The 17,085-nt window shown below is 49.2% G+C and overlaps 1 protein-coding gene across 1 annotated transcript; it reads right to left on the reverse strand.

Moving 5' to 3' along the window:
- Positions 1 to 250: 250 nt before the first annotated feature.
- LOC116948964 (CARD- and ANK-domain containing inflammasome adapter protein-like) lies at positions 251 to 16,428 on the reverse strand. The gene is made up of 2 exons (XM_032966295.2): positions 14,640 to 16,428; positions 251 to 4,858 (listed from the first exon to the last, which is right to left on the reverse strand). Exon 2 carries the CDS (start codon positions 3,869 to 3,871, stop codon positions 1,418 to 1,420), a length of 2,454 nt encoding a protein of 817 aa, XP_032822186.2. The 5' UTR covers positions 3,872 to 4,858; positions 14,640 to 16,428; the 3' UTR covers positions 251 to 1,417.
- Positions 16,429 to 17,085: the final 657 nt, after the last annotated feature.

The following is a 17,085-nucleotide window of genomic DNA, read 5'->3' on the forward strand; positions in this document are numbered from 1 at the left end:
CTGTAATAAGGTAGGGCACTGATGAGGGGTTGACAGGTATGGGATATGTTTTGATCATGTCGCATGTATAGCATGTTTGTTTGTTGTTGTTGTTTGTGTGTTGTTGTAGCATTCTGACCCTACCAGTGGTGGGCCGTGTATTTTACACCGAGGCCTTCAGTGCTATCCTCCCGCAATTAAACAGCCTTCGAATAACCTCACCATGACACTAGGGCTATAGGCTGTTGTCATTCGACGTAACCACACCATATTCACAGTAACAGTAACCTTTATCGAGTGGAATAAAGTGATTTAACACGAGGATCAACACCTATGAGAGTTACAATACACTAATTGGCAAAGACATGAATACATGGTGACTGAAACCATCAAGGATGTACCACTATTACAGTATGAGAGGATGCTGCATCACAAATAAACATCGCATAGCCCAAATCAATGTCATTACCAAAGAAACAAGAACAAACTCACAACAACCAGCCGTAAAACACAAATAACACAATCAGGATTCAACAGGCTTCCCCACAGAAGAAAAAAATCTAAAGCACTACATTTAAAAATCTAAAAGTCACGAAGGAAAGTTTAAATACATCTTAAATGATGCTACATTATGTGCTAGCTAGTTTTACTTCAGTTAGCTAACTGGCCCTCCGATCACGCCACACGAAAAATGCGAACGTAGGCGACTCGGCCAGCTAGAAGGCTCTGGCGTGTCAAAGAATACGCCCAACATGGCAACCTGAAGGCCTCAGGGTAGATTTTTCACCCAGAGAGGCTGAGACGGCACAGGTGGAAAATCTAATTGGTAAAAGCTCTAATTTATGTGAGCTGTAGTAAAAGCAGCACAACTGAGGGAAAGAGTAGCCATGAAATGACATTAATAGACTGATGGGAACGAACTTTGTAAAATACATATAGCATTAATGAAAAAATATATATTAAATTATAAAAATACATTTTTCTGATTCTGACAATCTCTAAGCCAGCAGAGAAGGCCTCTGGACCCTACTGGAGTGGGTCAGAAGAGCTTCATCGCTCATCGGATTCCTCCAGGATGAATACAGATTCTGATTGTGTTTTGCCACATTGTGTTTTCCAAGAATCGTCATTGAGATCGCTGTCCTGGGAAGTCTTACAGATTTTCCAGGATATTAAAAGTCCTGTATTTATTGCCATTTGCTTTGTAATAACAATAATCATCATCATCATACTGTACACCACACCAAGACATTTACGTGCAGTTCTCCCCTCTTCCGGTATTGTCTAGACATTCCTTTAACTCCTACAATTCGTCCCGGAAATGTATGTCTCAGAGGTGGCAACCCTCATGTGGCGCGGCACTGATGAGTTGCATGCCCTGCACGGCTCTGATGTTCACAACCGGGCGGGTCAGGAAACTCGCGAGCCGTGCACATTGTTATATGATCCTCATTTTCTTCCTGAGCAGGGTGGCGATCTCGCGGTGACCGTCCGTGTCGCCTGCCTCCGCCAGCTGCAGCGGCGTTTTGTCCAGAGCGTTGGCGGCAAACAGGTTCGGCTTCTCGGGGCCCTCGGCCCACCCGGCCAGGAGTCTGGCCGCCGCCACGTGGGCCCCCCGGACAGCGCAGTGCAGGGGGGTGTCGCGCGAGTTGTCCAGGGCGTTGAGCGACGCGCCGCCGCTCTTGAGCAGCAGCTCCACCAGCTCGGGCCGCCCCGTCTCGGCCGCGATGTGCAGTGGCGTCTTGCGCCACGTGTTGCGCTCGTCGGCGGCCGACTTGCGCTTGCTGTTGGTCTTTCCCGCGCGGCCGGCCTCCAGGAGCACCCCGGTGGCCTCCGCGCTGCCAGCGGCAGCGGCGAAGTGGAGCGCGGCGTTGCCGTCCATGTCGCGCGAGAAAGCCTTGGCTCCCCTGGCCAGCAGCAGCGACACAGCCGACGCGTGGCCGTGTCCCGCCGCCAGGTGGAGAGGGGTCTTCTTCTCTCCATCGGCCACGTTCACGTCGGCTCGCTTCTCCTCCAGCAGCACCTCGAGCAGGTGCACGTCGCCACCCATCGCAGACAAGTGCAGCGGTGTCTTGCCCTTTTTGTCCTTTGCGCCGGGGTCGGCGCCGTTCTTCACCAGCAACCGGGCCACCTCCACGTGGCCTGATTCGGCAGCAAGATGCAGCGGCGTGGCGCCGTCCCTGCCTGCCGCGCCGACCTTGGCCCCTTCCCGCAGCAGGAGCTCCGCCACGGCGAGGTGGCCCTCGGCGGCCGCGGAGTGCAGGGCCGTTCGCTCCAGGTGGCCAGTGACACCAACGGCCAGGCCCTTGCCGAGGAGCAGTTGCACCGTCGACACGTGACCTTTGCCGCTCGCCAGGTGCAGCGCGGAGCTGGAGTCCGACGTCCTGACGTCGACGCGGGCGCCCTGCTCCAGCAGCACCAGCGCCACATCCGCGTGACCCATCTCTGCCGCAAGCAGCAGCGGCGTGTAGGAGGACCTCCCAGCGTCCGCCGCGTTGGGGTCGGCGCCTTGCTTGAGCAGCGCGAGCACCGTGCCATCGAGGCCTCGCTCCACAGCCTTGAAGAGGAGCCTCGCCTTGGCCTCGTCCGACATCTCCCCAAGCGCGTGGCTCAGCAGCAGCAGCTCAAACATGCCTGCATTGTTGGCGTCAAACGCCATGTCGACGAGGTCATGGTCGCACTTGGCGCCGGCCGCCAGGAGGACCTGCACGGTCTCTGTGAAGCCGCCGGTAACAGCGTAGTAGAGCGCCGTGCGGTCCTTCTCATCCGGAGAGGCCACATTGGCCCCGCATTGCAGCAGCGCGGCCACGACGCGGCTCTCGTTCTTGAGGGCCGCCATGTGGATGAGGTGCCTCCTGCGGTCTCGCCGCGTCTTCTCGTGCTCCACAAGGATGCTCGCGGCGCTCGTGTGGTTGTTTCTCAAGGCCAGCTCGGCTGCATTCTCCCCCTTGTTATCCAGAGCGTAAACGTCAGCCCCGGCGCTCAGCAGCAATCGGAGCACTGCATCTTGGCCATTCTCGGCCGCCGCGTGAAGCGCGGTTCGCCCGTTTACATCCTTCATGTTGAACTTGGCTCCCTTCTTCAGCAGGAACTCCACCAAGCTGGCATGGCCCTGTGCGGCGGCCAGATGAAGCAGGGTCTCCTTCCTCTCATTCACCTTGTTCACGTCGCCGCTTGTCAGAGAAGCCCTCTCGAAGTAGGCGAGGTCTCCATCGATTGCAGCCTTGAAGGTCGCTTCATCGGTGACCACCAGGACCTCGGGCTGCGGCTGCGGCGGTGGCGGCTCTGGCTCCTGTGCCGGCTTCTCCACCTTGGGCGGAGGGGCGTCTCCCACCGGCATCTTCCTGGGCTTGCGGGTGATCACCTTGACCTTGCTGGGCGGATCGTCGCCATTCTCAAACTCCTCCAGGCTGCCGTTGTCTCTCTCGAGCAGGTAGCCGATGAGCTGGCGTCGGCTGTCGCCTACCTGGCGCGACACCTCGCCCACGTAGCGGCGAATGGTGGAGTAGAGCTCGGGCTCGGCCTGCTTGAGGCATGGGTGGAAGAAGAGGCGGCACGCCCGCTCGCCGGACCGCGCCACCATCTCGAGCATCCGCGTGTTGCGCTCCTCGCGTGTCCGCAGCGTCGACAGCGCCATCCTCTTGTCATAGCTGAGCACGCCGTGCTCCACAAGCGATTCGAGCAGCTGCTCCGTGTTGATGATGCCCCGGGAGAGCTCTTTCTTGCGCAGCCGCACCACGTCGATGGCATACGGGTTGGAGGTCTTGGCGCCAGGGGCCGCGTTCGTACCCACGTCCAATCGCACACGTCCCTGCTTGTCTTGCTCGCCCGTCATTTGCATACGAAGGAGGTTGAATGTCTGCGACGGTGGCTGCTGCTGCTGTTGCTGCATTCTATCTCAGCACGACGATCTGATCCAATCACTCGTTTCCCCTTATTGCTGCATATTGGCCGGAATTCCGAATGCGAGTTTGGGATGTGTTCCCAATTTTCAAACTCTTAAAGAAATAAAGTTCTTGTTTTGTTTCCAAAAGTGACGGCACGTGGATTTAAGTGACATCACTATCGTTAGCATTAAGATATTGCTACATTAGGACCAGATGTGAACGATCTGAAAATCCGAAAAATATCAGAAATTAAATAGGCTCAGGTAAAACGTTATAAAAAAAATGCGGACTACTACGTGGTTCTTTGTCTACGGTATTTGCAAACACATGTAGCGGTGTAACCTTACCGGGCGTGGACTGATTCTGAATTTTGCTCATTTTGTATCAGCACTCTTACCTGTGTATTGACCTTATGGTTTTAACAATCATCATTCAGGTAAAAAAGTGGGTATTTTCGTTTTAATTGATCAAATTTAATAATAATTAAGATCATACAGACACGTCCAGTTGAATATGTTGTTATTGTTCGATATTCATGATTGCTTGTGTCTCTTTAAAAGCGAAGTTAGAAGATAAATGTATAGTTTTGCAATTTGGATCTCCTGTATAGTACACATGATATTGAATGATGAGGTCTCTACTCCTCCAGAAATTCTATCGAAGCTCTCGCATGGAAGCAATAGCAATTAGATGGATTAATATTCAGTCTATTAATATTAGCGTGGCGTGTACCCTATGCACCATTCATTGTTGTCCCTACAGGCGAAGCCTCAATGAACGGTGGCACATTCAATGCCAGCCACGCATATCGAAAAAGGAAGCCTTTGTAAATGTACGGTGAAATAGTAATTTAGTAATCAGCCCAACAATCATGATGAATTTCCAAAAGCCCTCAAGATTGCTATTCTTGCAACTGTTTGCGGAAATCGGTAGCTTGTTCTCCCTACACCTCCACTAGTCTATTGGTCAGGATGCACAGCTTGGTGGCGTGTCTGTGAACAGAAACAAGAGACAATTCACGAGCATACATTGTCACACATTTCAATCGAGGTTGCCCTCGCTTTATTCAGTAGATCCATAAAGTCAGAGAAGGAACGCACACAAAGCGAAACCGCACACGACAGCTGCATGCCGAGTCGCGTGTATACTACACACACAGTACACACACAGTACACACACAGTACACACACACAGTACACACAATACACACACAGTACACACACAGTAGACATAATGTTGTCCTACGTCCGACCGCATAGCCGCATGTAAAATGTATTCAAACCGCATAATATAGCAAATTTTGGGTAGAAATAGGTGAGCCGCATGTACGCGAAATCACACAAACCGAACTCCCGCTTAAAGCGAGGGACACCTGTACTGCATACGCTATCTCAACAAGCAGCGGCAATCAATCACCTCGACGACTGTGCTCTACCACAGCAGCTCGAAGCCTATCAGGGCCCTGCGTGCCACTGTCACCCCTTGAAAATTGTTTGCGGAGCACCGCGCGCTCGTGACATTTTTTTTATTATTAAAGCTGCTCTAACAACCGCAGTATCACCAACGGTGTTGTGGACCACTTCCCGTGGCCTTAGGGACCACCAGCGGTCCCCGAACCTCAGGTTGGAACCACTCCTCTGTTGGCAGTTTGTCTGAAAAAACGCGGCGTTAACACAAAGTTCTACGCCAGAAATGTTCAAATACATTTCCAAAGGTCGCACAACACTTCAATCACAACCCATTACACGTTTCGTCACTTGTTTGCAGAGGTTCTCTGCTGTCCTCGTTAATATTGCAGGTGTACAAACCATAAAATACTGCAAGGCATCTGCTTCACAGTGGACGTCAGAGGTTACCGTGACATAAGTTGAATAATAGTGGGCAATTGTGTGGAGGCGTTACGGTCTAAATATGAAAAATTACTTGCAGATAACTTAATCTGGACGAAATAACACTTCACATAACATTGTCCCCTACTGATAGACCGATGTCCATTTGATGGGAAAATGAAAATAAAATAACCCTGTTCTTATTTTCTGGAAAAAAGGGTAAAGCCTATTCGTATTTTCTCATCATTTTGATACTGGCAAAAAGGTCCCATCGATGATGCCTATTTGCAGACTGGTGCTGTACAGACTGGTGGTGTACAATATCGGTATGCTTGCCACTGGGGTTGGGGGTCCCCTTGTCGGCGAGACTGCAGCAGGGCATCGGAATGGTTGACATGAGATGCGATATAATACACTTTGATTTGCAGAGACGCGTTAGCTAGCACCCACGATACATCGCAAATCCTTTTCTGGAGCGTGCGTCAATGTCCAGAGGTCAGAGCACAGCCAATCCCATTCACACCACCCAGAGGGCTCTCAATTGCTGCTCTTTGCGAGCTGTAAAGGGCTTGAAGCTCTGGGTAACGAGCAGGAAGCACAATGTGAATGGCCAAATGGGACACGCTTGAGTTGTCATGCAAGCCTAATGCGTGAGAGTCGCCATCGTGTAACTGTGCGACATACGCCTAGGTTTCCAGTTAAGATTTTTTTCGGCTCAAATTAAGTGTCCGAGAGGCCGTAAAGCGTGGATATGGAGCGGCGAAATCGTTTGGTGTGCACGTGCAGGGTGGATTGGTGCATCTCAGGATCGTGGCGGGTGGCGGGGGTGGCTTGGGGGGCAGTTGATTGAACATGAGTGATGATTACGAAGTGCCAATTACTCAAGTGCAGTGCTTTTGGAAAATTGATGGGATGGGTAAAAACCAGATTATATCACTCTTTGAAAATATTTATCCCACTCAAGGCTTGTGGCCAGTTGCAAAAAACACCCTTGGTTGAAATGGCGCAAAGTTTGTAATTTAAAGTGATATTAAAAAATTTACCCAAATTAAATTATTATATACGGCCCTCTGTCAATCTGCTGCTTAAGTCCTCCCACAATGGGGATTCGTTTGATCATACTTCACCACACTGATCAGGGTGGGTTGGTAAAGGTGGGGGGGTGGCGAGGGAGACTTGTCCAAACATCTCTTGCCACTGACGTTAGCCGTGGCTGGGTATCAGACTCGGGTTGCTGGGTTCACAGTGTGTACTCATCGTGTAAGCCGATATGGGTTATTTGCACTACGCGATGAACCTGACGACCTAAGTTTGATTCCCGGCCATGTCATACCCAATCTTCTAAGGCGGTGCACATCTCCTGTTTACAGAACCAGTGGTGGAAATTCCCCATTCATATGGCGGGGGCAAGTATATCCATTTGCCAACCGCTGTTGACTTCCCCACAAAGTGGTACTCATTGCATCGACCCTGGTCCCAACCAGTTATAAAGTTATGCACACTTTATATGCGTGAGACTATGGATTATAGGGAGCTTCAGTCCTGTAGCGTAACTCTAGACGAACGTGCTGAGTTTTATTTTTTTGGGGGGGAGGGGGGTTATAGCTCCGGTGTTGATAACTGAGCGCGTGTGAGCACTGCGCCCCTTAAGACCGACGGAACGCGGATGCCCCGATTGTGTTTCACCCCCGCGCCGCGCCCGGGGGTCTCAAGTGGCGACAACGACTCGGGTCAGCCAAGTGAGCAGGAATGCCGTCTTCGCAGCAGCCTCTCCGTGGTGGCCCTGCCGTGCCGTTGTCGGCATGCGTGTGTTTGTCTCGAGTAAATACCCTCCACCTCCTTGAGTCGGGCCCCTGAGCCAGACTCGTCTTCCCATACAGTGCGATCATCGCGCGCTTTCCCGTTCATTTCCCGATGCTTTGTATCCCCCCACACACACCGGCACTCATCATCATTATCATCACTCATAATTCAGGGTTTTTTGGGTTAGATCGCGTAAATACATAAATGTGTCGTTAAACCCGCCACCACCCGAAACAACCAATTAGTAAGGTTTGTCACGTAAACAAAACATGCCAATTCGTTACTAGTACAGCACACCGGCGTGTTGAAGAGCAAATCAGATTGTAAATGTTGTGGCTTTGCTCTCCAACGCGATCTAACCCAAAACAAACTATTATGGATGATATTGGTCGCGAAAGCCTCCTGCGTATTAATCGTCATCACTGTTGTCGCGTGTTGTGTATTCGCTGCATTGCACGGGCACTTTAAGGACTGCTTCGTGGCTCCCGATGCCATCATTGCAAAGTGTAAAAAATAAAAACCCAATCTTACTTTGATTTTCGATAAACGGTGAATGTCTAAAAAGCCCAACAATTATTCGTAACTCGCCTTTTGTCCGTCCTAGGACGGGTGTATTGCAGTAAATCTGAAACTTGCAAGCGAAAAGCACAGACCGCGATGTGATATATTCATTGCATTAATGCGTGTGCAATTTGTAAGGGCGCGGTGACACAGACGTATTTCATGTAAAGGTTATAATCCCTTGTTTATCACGACGTCCTTTTTACTTCTATGTCTCAATAGCGTTACGGAGATCACGTGACGTGAGGGTTCTGCCTTTGTAGTGAGGGTTGTGAGTTGACGCCGAGGGGGGAGGAGGCGCCTCGCCCCCGCCCCCCATGTGAAGTGACGTCACCCGCTAATATTAATGGGGGGTGTCCATTTGGAGGACGTCACCTGTTCTTGATTATTAATGAGAGGGGCTGTTCGATGTTGAGTGACGTCACCTGTTCATGATTATTAATGAGGGGCGGGTCCATGTGGAGGACGAAACCTGTTCATGATTCTTCTTTGGTTCTTTCGGTAAAGTCACGTAGAATGAGAATAAAATAATAAATTGATAAAATAAAATAACACAATAATATTCTCACGACGTTTCGGCCACAACACAAGCGGCCTTCATCAGGTGAAGGGACGAGACTGTCTGGTAGGACAGCGCTGGAGTGAAAAAGCCACGCTCAGATCACGAACTTTAAGCTGTGTGAGAAGAAACAAAGCGCCTTGACAAAGGAATTAGCATATAATTTAGCATTGAAATGGCTGAGTGATTAGCTTGTGACTGGTCACAGAAATGGCTATGTTAAAGTTAAAGCATACACATCCGCAGAGGCACCCCTTGACAAAGGAATTAGCATAGAATTTAGCATTGAAATAGCTAAGTTAAAGCATACACATCCGCAGAGGCACCCCTTGACAAAGGAATTAGCATAGAATTTAGCATTGAAATAGCTGAGTGATTAGCTTGTAACTGGTCACAGAAATAGCTATGTTAAAGTCAGAGCTAAATTCTATGCTAATTCCTTTGTCAAGGGGTGCCTCTGCGGATGTGTATACTTTAACTTAGTTATTTCAATGCTAAATTCTATGCTAATTCCTTTGTCAAGGGGTGCCTCTGCGGATGTGTATGCTTTAACTTTAACATAGCCATTTCTGTGACCAGTCACAAGCTAATCACTTGGCCATTTCAATGCTAAATTATATGCTAATTCCTTTGTCAAGGCGCTTTGTTTCTTCTGACACAGCTTAAAGGTCGTGATCTGAGCGTGGCTTTTTCACTCCAGCGCTGTCCTACCAGACAGTCTCGTCCCTTCACCTGATGAAGGCCGCTTGTGTTGTGGCCGAAACGTCGTGAGAATATTGCGTTTTTTATTTTATAAATTTATTATTTTATTCTCATTCTACGTGACTTTACCGAAAGAACCAAATAAGATGAATCCTTGCAGTCACGAAAGCTTTAAATCGAAACTGTTCATGATTATTCATGGGGGGAGCTGGTCGACGTGGAGTGACGTCACGTGCGTTACACACTGACATTCTTGTGGAAATATAGTCGTAAATGCGGTCTTACAAATCATTGTGCGTGTGCTGTTCTTAAAATAGCGATTGCAAAAAAAATATGGTTTTACGTTATTGATTAAGTACCCGTCTTGTACTCACACGCATTGCGGCTATTGAGTTTGTTTTACCGAATTATAAGAAAGCGGCTCTTCTTGTTATTTCGGTGGCCGACCCCTCTTGTTTTGTGTCGAGCTCGGACCCATGTCGACAAGCGAGAGGGGTCCTGGCCGACGCAGAAATCTGCACTGGCGCAGAAGAGCCTGGCTCTGCTGATGTGACAATGAATTTTGAAACGGGCCCAGAGTTTTTGCTTGTAATGCTGAAAAGATGTACTACTAACAAAAGGACGTGTAGCTGATGGGATGCTGTGTAAAAAAAAAAAAACTTTCATTTTTATGTGGAGAGACAAAATATGGGTAGGAGGGGTATCGTCTACTTATTTTGTTTCCATTATTCGAGTCGTAGGGGTCATCGTCATCAGCAGCCAGGATTTATCCACTGCTACCATGAACGCCTTCTCAAGATGTAATCGTCTCTCAGCCTTGTGATGTAACAAATCCACGTAGCACATGCATCCTTAGGCAATCCCATCACTCCATCTCCTCGGTTGACGGACTTTCAGGTGGGCATACTTTCAGACGCGTTCTCTCCTTTGGCTGCCACTCATTCAGAGAGTTGGAGCGATGTGATCAACCCGTGTGGCGAGATGTTAACTACCCCGCCTGGTATGCAGGGGTCGTGGGTTCGATTCCGACCCTGACGCCAGTATATTTAGAATTTGCATGTTCTCCCCGTGGTCACGTGGACTTTTTTTTTCCGTCTCCAGTTTTTCCCTCCACATTTAGACTCAACATCCGTTTGTAATATTTGGCTGCTATCAATGTCCAGGTGACGATAAGCCACTTGGTTGAGCTTTCATTTGTGGCGAAGTCGTTTCTGAAAAAAAGCTACATAGCTCAGTGGGCATTGCCTCTGGTAAAATAAAAAAATAGTTAAAAGTTAGACGGAGTCTTTCATCGCATGGCCGTGAAGGATGATGAAAGCTTGGGGGAGGCCCTCATCCAGCAGTGGATCGATTATGGCTGATGATACAGATGAGTAAGTCTCATTGTTCAATGTCCAACCTTTAAAAAATATGCATATATATATAAAAATCAAACCACATGTCGTACTGCACACGATATTGGCTGAATTGATGTGCAGTACGTTTTGTTGTGACTTGGGAGCTTCTTTCAGGAACGTCCCTAAGAAGCCCCTGGTGCGTGCAGCGAAACGTCGGACATCATGCAAACAACACACGGTACGACCCTACAACAAACTGGGAGAGCTACACAGCACAACCACAAAATCCTACGTAATAGTTTTACAAGCATAGCTTGCCGGTTTAACATAGTCCCATCAGAAGACTACGCCTGCCACTGTCCAGCTTACAGAGGCAATGTCAGGATTCCAGCCCAAGCCAATGCCAACCCCTCCGCACTCAGCATTCCACAGGCACCCCACAAGCCTTAGCCTGGTAATGTAACGTGCAGCCCTTTGTCAAGTAATCCACTGTTGGATGAGTAAGGCCTCTCTCTGCACGCTTTGACTGCCATGGGGGCTGTTTCACCATACATAGATCACGCTGGTCAGTGCAGGTTGGTGAAGGGAGCATAGGCATGGGACCATACAAGCACAGTCCAACAATTAATTTTGCTGTACTGCCCCCATCCGGCAGCAGATTGACAAGAGGGTTCTACATGCTAGACTTCAGACCGCAGTAGTTGCAAGTTCAATGTTCAGTTGATAACCGCAACCGCATAGCCTGCACTTATCAAAACCAACTGCTATGTGAAGTTGGCTAATCGTGAATTCTTACCCAAACATCCACTTTTGCTGTGGATCATTAAAATGCCCGAAAAATAATCGAAAACCGCATATCCACAGGCTCGGATTCATCTCGTCTCGGACGGTAGGGTCTGTCGAGCGGTTGTTGGCAGAGTGATCGTAACAGCGACTCCAATGCTCGAGAGGAGAGTGAACTCCTAGCGTCGGCACTGAGGGTGCCACGGTGGCTAGGAGATGTTAACTACCTCGCCTGGTACACAGGAGGTCGTGGGTTTCGATCCCGACCCTGACGCTTGTAGATATGGAGTTTGCATGTTCTCTCTCTCCGTGTTCGCGTGGAATTTTCTACAGGTCTTCCGGTTTTTCCCTCCACATTTGGAAACATGCGTTTAGAATATTTGGCTGCTATAAATGTCCACATGGTAAGCCACTTCGTTCAGCTATAATTTGTGGCCAGGTCGGTTCTGAAAACGATATATAGCTCGATGGGGCAAACTGGTCAAATTAAAAACAGTTTCAATAGTTTAACAGGTAACCCTTCTGGTCGATAAAAGCAGTACCACACTGTGGCAAATCAACAGCTGTGCCTGTCCTATGGAGGCCCTGACCACCGTCCATAAAACAATGGAATTGACACCACTTTCTCAGGGCGGCTAAATGCAGGAGCGCACCACCCATGCTACCCCGAGAGAGGTGTGACGCTGTTATCAATATCCCACCGGCTCCTCCGGTATATAACACACTCTCTGGGAAGTAAGACGCACCCTGAACTCGTGCACGGTGTTAATAGTTAAACAAATCAGGTCGCACACACAAACATACACCCAACGGATTATAAGACGGACTCAATAAAGTTACACAAGTCTAGGAATAGGTTTTACCCTTTTAACTGGCACAAAAAACTGACACCTTTATTCAAGGCATCATGTTTGCAATGACCACAACACAAGCAGTCAAACTGCAGTTTGACTGCGCGTTGTGTACACAGTGGCAAAGGAGGTCTCATAATGTTACACAAGTCTGTTTAATATATTTTATTATTTTGTTGTTTCTCTTCAACGTGACTTTACCGAAAAAACTAAGAATATGAATAAGTCTGGGTCACACACCGGATTATAAGACGCACATCCACAGTTTGCTGTTAGGTACAAGGCGACCAGTGCGTCTTATAATCCGTACTGGTATAGTGTACAAACAAATCCATACTTTACTATCTGTCCATTTCTGTATGCTGTGGGTCTACAGTGTTTGTAGAGGGTGTATTGCGAAAGGCTAACAATCAGCTTTATTGATTATACGGGCAGGCTGTTTAAACAGACTCCAGTCATACACACAGTACTCTCTGTACCAGTTAGCAATGATCAGCGTGGTGAAGTCATTGTAAAACTGGTAACTGTGATTATTTACGGTGGCGCCGTGATTTGCACACTAAGATATCGAAACTCGGCCACTTGAATTACATTTTGTAAAACAAATTCCTAGCCACGGCGGTGTCTGAACCAGGTCCTGGTTGTCCCCCCCTCCCCCTTTTTCACGACCAAACCTGTACAGACCAGTGCGGTGAAGTATGGCCAAACAACGTTGAGAGGCCGTACTTCATCCAGCGGTGGATTGATGAAGGCGTGGTTATTATGATTACTGTCGACTAAGTAGCGAACATGACATTAAGCAAACGCAGTGCGATTATGTGTTTATCAGTTATTGCGGAAAGTTGTTCGCGCACAACGCTGTGAATGGAAGCGAAGACGTTCACCAACGCACATAGCACGTATCTCAAATGATCAGATCATGGTTTCTGAGACCCCTATTCCAATCCCCTGCTGGATGAAGGCCCTCCCACGCCTTGCCAGTCACCACGCCGCTGGTGACACCACTCGGCCACTAATGTTAGCCGTGGTCGCTCAAGCGCAGCTCGACATTCCAAACCAATGTGACGCCTGCGAAAGAGTACGTACTGCCAGGAGATGGAGCCATTAAAGAGCTCGCGTGCAGGTGCTTAGGTGGATTACCACATCGCAGCGGACGGCTTAGAGAGGCATTCATCCAGCGGTGGATTGACCACGCTGCTGCTGCTAAGACATTCACCTGTACAGTTTGGGAAGAACAGCGAGCGAGAGCGATAGAGGAGGCGGCGTTGTGTCAGCGCGCTGTGGTCGCGGTATCGTAGTGATGTAGTGTGATGTAGTGATGTAGTGTGATGTTGTAGTGTGATGTAGTGATGTAGTGTGATGTTGTAGTGTGATGTTGTAGTGTGATGTAGTGATGTAGTGTGATGTTGTAGTGTGATGTAGTGATGTAGTGTGATGTTGTAGTGTGATGTAGTGTGATGTAGTGTGATATTGTAGTGTGATGTTGTAGTGTCGTAGTGATGTTGTAGTCTGATGTAGTAGTGTGATGTTGTAGTGTGATGTAGTGATGTAGTGATGTTGTAGTGTGATGTAGTGATGCAGTGTGATTTAGTGATGTTGTAGTGTGATGTAGTGATGTTGTAGCGTGATGTTGTAATGATGATGTAGTGATGTAGTGTGATGTTGTAGTGTGATGATGTAGTGATGTTGTAGTGATGTAGTGTGATGGTGTAGTGTGATGTTGTAGTGATGTAGTGTGATGTTGTAGTGTTGTAGTGTGATGTAGTGTGATGTAGTGTGTTATTGTAGTGTGATGTAGTGATGTTGTAGTGATGTTGTAGTCTGATGTAGTAGTGTGATGTTGTAGTGTGATGTAGTGATGTAGTGATGTTGTAGTGTGATGTAGTGATGTTGTAGTGATGTAGTGTGATTTAGTGATGTTGTAGTGTGATGTTGTAGTGATGTTGTAGCGTGATGTTGTAATGATGTTGTAGTGTGATGTTGTAGTGTGATGATGTAGTGGTGTTGTAGGGTGATGTTGTAGTGTGATGATGTAGTGGTGTTGTAGTGTGATGTAGTGATGTAGTGTGATGTTGTAGTGATGTAGTGATGTTGTAGTGATGTTGTAGTGTGATGTTGTAGTGATGTTGTAGTTATGTTGTGGTGATGTTTCAGTTATGTTGCAGTGATGTTGCAGTGTGATGTTGTAGTGATGTAGTAGTGATGTTGTGATGTTTCAGTGATGTTGCAGTGATGTTGTAGGCGACTGCTGGCCCCACGCTAGCTGTATCATCGTGTAGCTGGACACACGTCGGTGCGCGGTGGCGTGCGTACATCACCCACACTTGTTCACAAGCTGCGGCACTCACCAGAAGAGGAGTGGGGGACGTGGCCGCCCGGCAGTGCGCGAACCAGCGGCCGGGTGGACGCGCAAGGAAGGAACCCGCCGGGTGGTTTGGTGGTGGGGACGCGCGGGGTGGGGGGCGAGGGGTTCGCGTGGCCACAGACTCATGCAAACATCGGCGGGTTTCTAGGCGCCGTGCCACACGCCCCTCCTAACACCTGCCGCTGCGCGTTGTGTACACAGTGTCCTCTCGCTCTCTCCTGCCCCAGTGAAAACCTCACCCACAGCGGCAGCGCTCAGACACGGCCTTGTCCAGCCCCGGGGGCTGAGCTCCGGAAAATACAGGTCCCTGTCCACGTGGGAGTCTGGGCTGTTGCGTGTTGGCGTGGATGAAACGGAGGACCCCAGGAAATGTTCCGTGCAATGGCAGTATGTGAATGGGTTAATTTTCGTGCAAAGGAGTTAGGTTTGTTATCTACAGCGGAGGGGAAAGCGAGGCGTAACGCTCGCAACGAGCGGAGCGCTGGGTGGCTAAAATTTTGCAGAAAATGGTCACAGTGGCGAGCACTGGCGGTGCATCTGCCGGAACTGTCCCGTGACCTGCCATCGGAACCTTCCACACTTCACGTGCTCGTCTCAACGTGCACCTAACCTGGCACAAGTGCCGTGGTGACATCACCGCGAAGCTCACGGTCCACCCTAAATCGCATCCGCACAAATCATGGCATATGCGGATACCTGACGCACAAAAGTACAATTCAAAACTCTCCAGCAGTATGCGACTGTGGTCATCCAGAACAGACCATGCAACATATCACAACGCAATGCCCGATCCACAAATACGAATGAGACATCATGGCGGTGATACACTCCGCTGCTACTGACGCGGTTATCTGGGCTTGGCCACCTGAATGTGAAATTGTAGTTGTTGCTCTGCGTCTACATCAGTCGTACGAAAGACGAAGTGGCAAATGAATAATGCTTCACAGTCCCATAATTGGACTTCTCTCGGCAGCCCCGTGACCTGCTTGGGTGTCAAGCTGATGTTTGAGGTGTAGAGGTGTTAGTTTAACACGTAGGCTTTCGCGACCAATATTCATAATACAGGTTTTTGGGTTAGATCGCGTTATTTATAATGTGTCGTAACCCTCCACCACCCGACACGGCCAATCAGCAAAAAAGTATCACGTTGACAAAAGACAAATTGTTAACTACATTCTGGCGAATTGCCCGATGATGCTGGATGTAATTACCAGCGAAACGTCGTACTCAAACTGTAAATGTTGTGGATTCACTCTTCAACACACCAGTGGGCTAAAGTAGTGAACTATTTGTCTTTTGTCAACGTGACACTTTTTTGCTGATTGGCCGTGTCGGGTGGTGGAGGGTTACGACACATTTATAAATAACGCGATCTAACCTAAAAACCTTTATTATGACTGTAGAGGTGTTAACCACGCACTGTTCAGTAACCTGCATTGCCACCAGGTATCAAGGGGGCAGTGCAGCATTACCTCGGTGTACATAACGGTTGGGGTCAGACGAGGTGAAGTGGATCGTAGCCACAGTTTGGGGAGAACCAATCAGCTAGTTCCACGTGGGAATGTGGGATTGATTATACCTGGCCACAAACGAGTATAAGAAGGGTGACCGCGGAGAGCTCAGGGAGTTCTCTCCCTACACGAAGACCGAAGCCCGGGCTGAAGACTAGCTAGGACCCTGGACCAGCCTTCCAGCCCTTCTGAGGACTAAGGCTCGGCGTATCCAGTGGTCAGGACCCACCGGGCAAGCGGTGGGTCAGATAGCCTCCCCTAGGTCCCAGCCGGAGGACTCTGGGATAGGGTAGCGGTAGACGTGCAAGTCCCGCCAAGCTAGGAGGCTTACCTCCTGAGGCATCAAGGAGGTTAGAGGTAGACGTGCAAGTCCCGCCAAGCTAGGAGGCTGTACCTCTTAGGTATCAAGAAGATCTGTGTGTAGGTTATGCTGAGTCCGGAGGCTGTACCTCCTTAGGGTATCGGGTGAGGGGACCGTATACCCTTCTGTGTGTGTTAAGGACTGTATAAGGAAAGAATAACAATAAACAGAGTGTGCCTCCTAAGAAGTTTATTCATCTTCATAAACACTACAACTGGAGTCAGAAGTGGTTGAAAATGGAAACAAGAAGTTCGGCCCACATGTGAAGCCAGAACGAAGGAAACTGACTCACCTGCGGGAACCGCCAACTCCGCTGAAAATGCCGGCGCGTCGTCAACCGCCCAGCCAACGGTTCAGCAACTGGTCGCTCCTCCTGCCATGGGGGACGGACTCCGGGCAGCACAAAGCAGTCTCGCCCAACTTCTACATGCCGCGGCCTCCATTCTCGACGAGATCAACTCGGAGGTCGCGGGCGCGCCGTATCAGCCGCCGGCAGATGTTCCCGCCATCGGCCAAGACGGGGATTTTTATTTTCCCGCCGGGGAACCACGTGGTCC

This window comes from Petromyzon marinus, chromosome 35, assembly GCF_048934315.1.
Source record: "Petromyzon marinus isolate PM22_M1 ecotype Great Lakes invasive population chromosome 35, UKy_Petmar_22M1.pri1.0, whole genome shotgun sequence".
In the NCBI taxonomy this organism is placed as follows: Eukaryota; Metazoa; Chordata; class Hyperoartia; order Petromyzontiformes; family Petromyzontidae; genus Petromyzon; species Petromyzon marinus.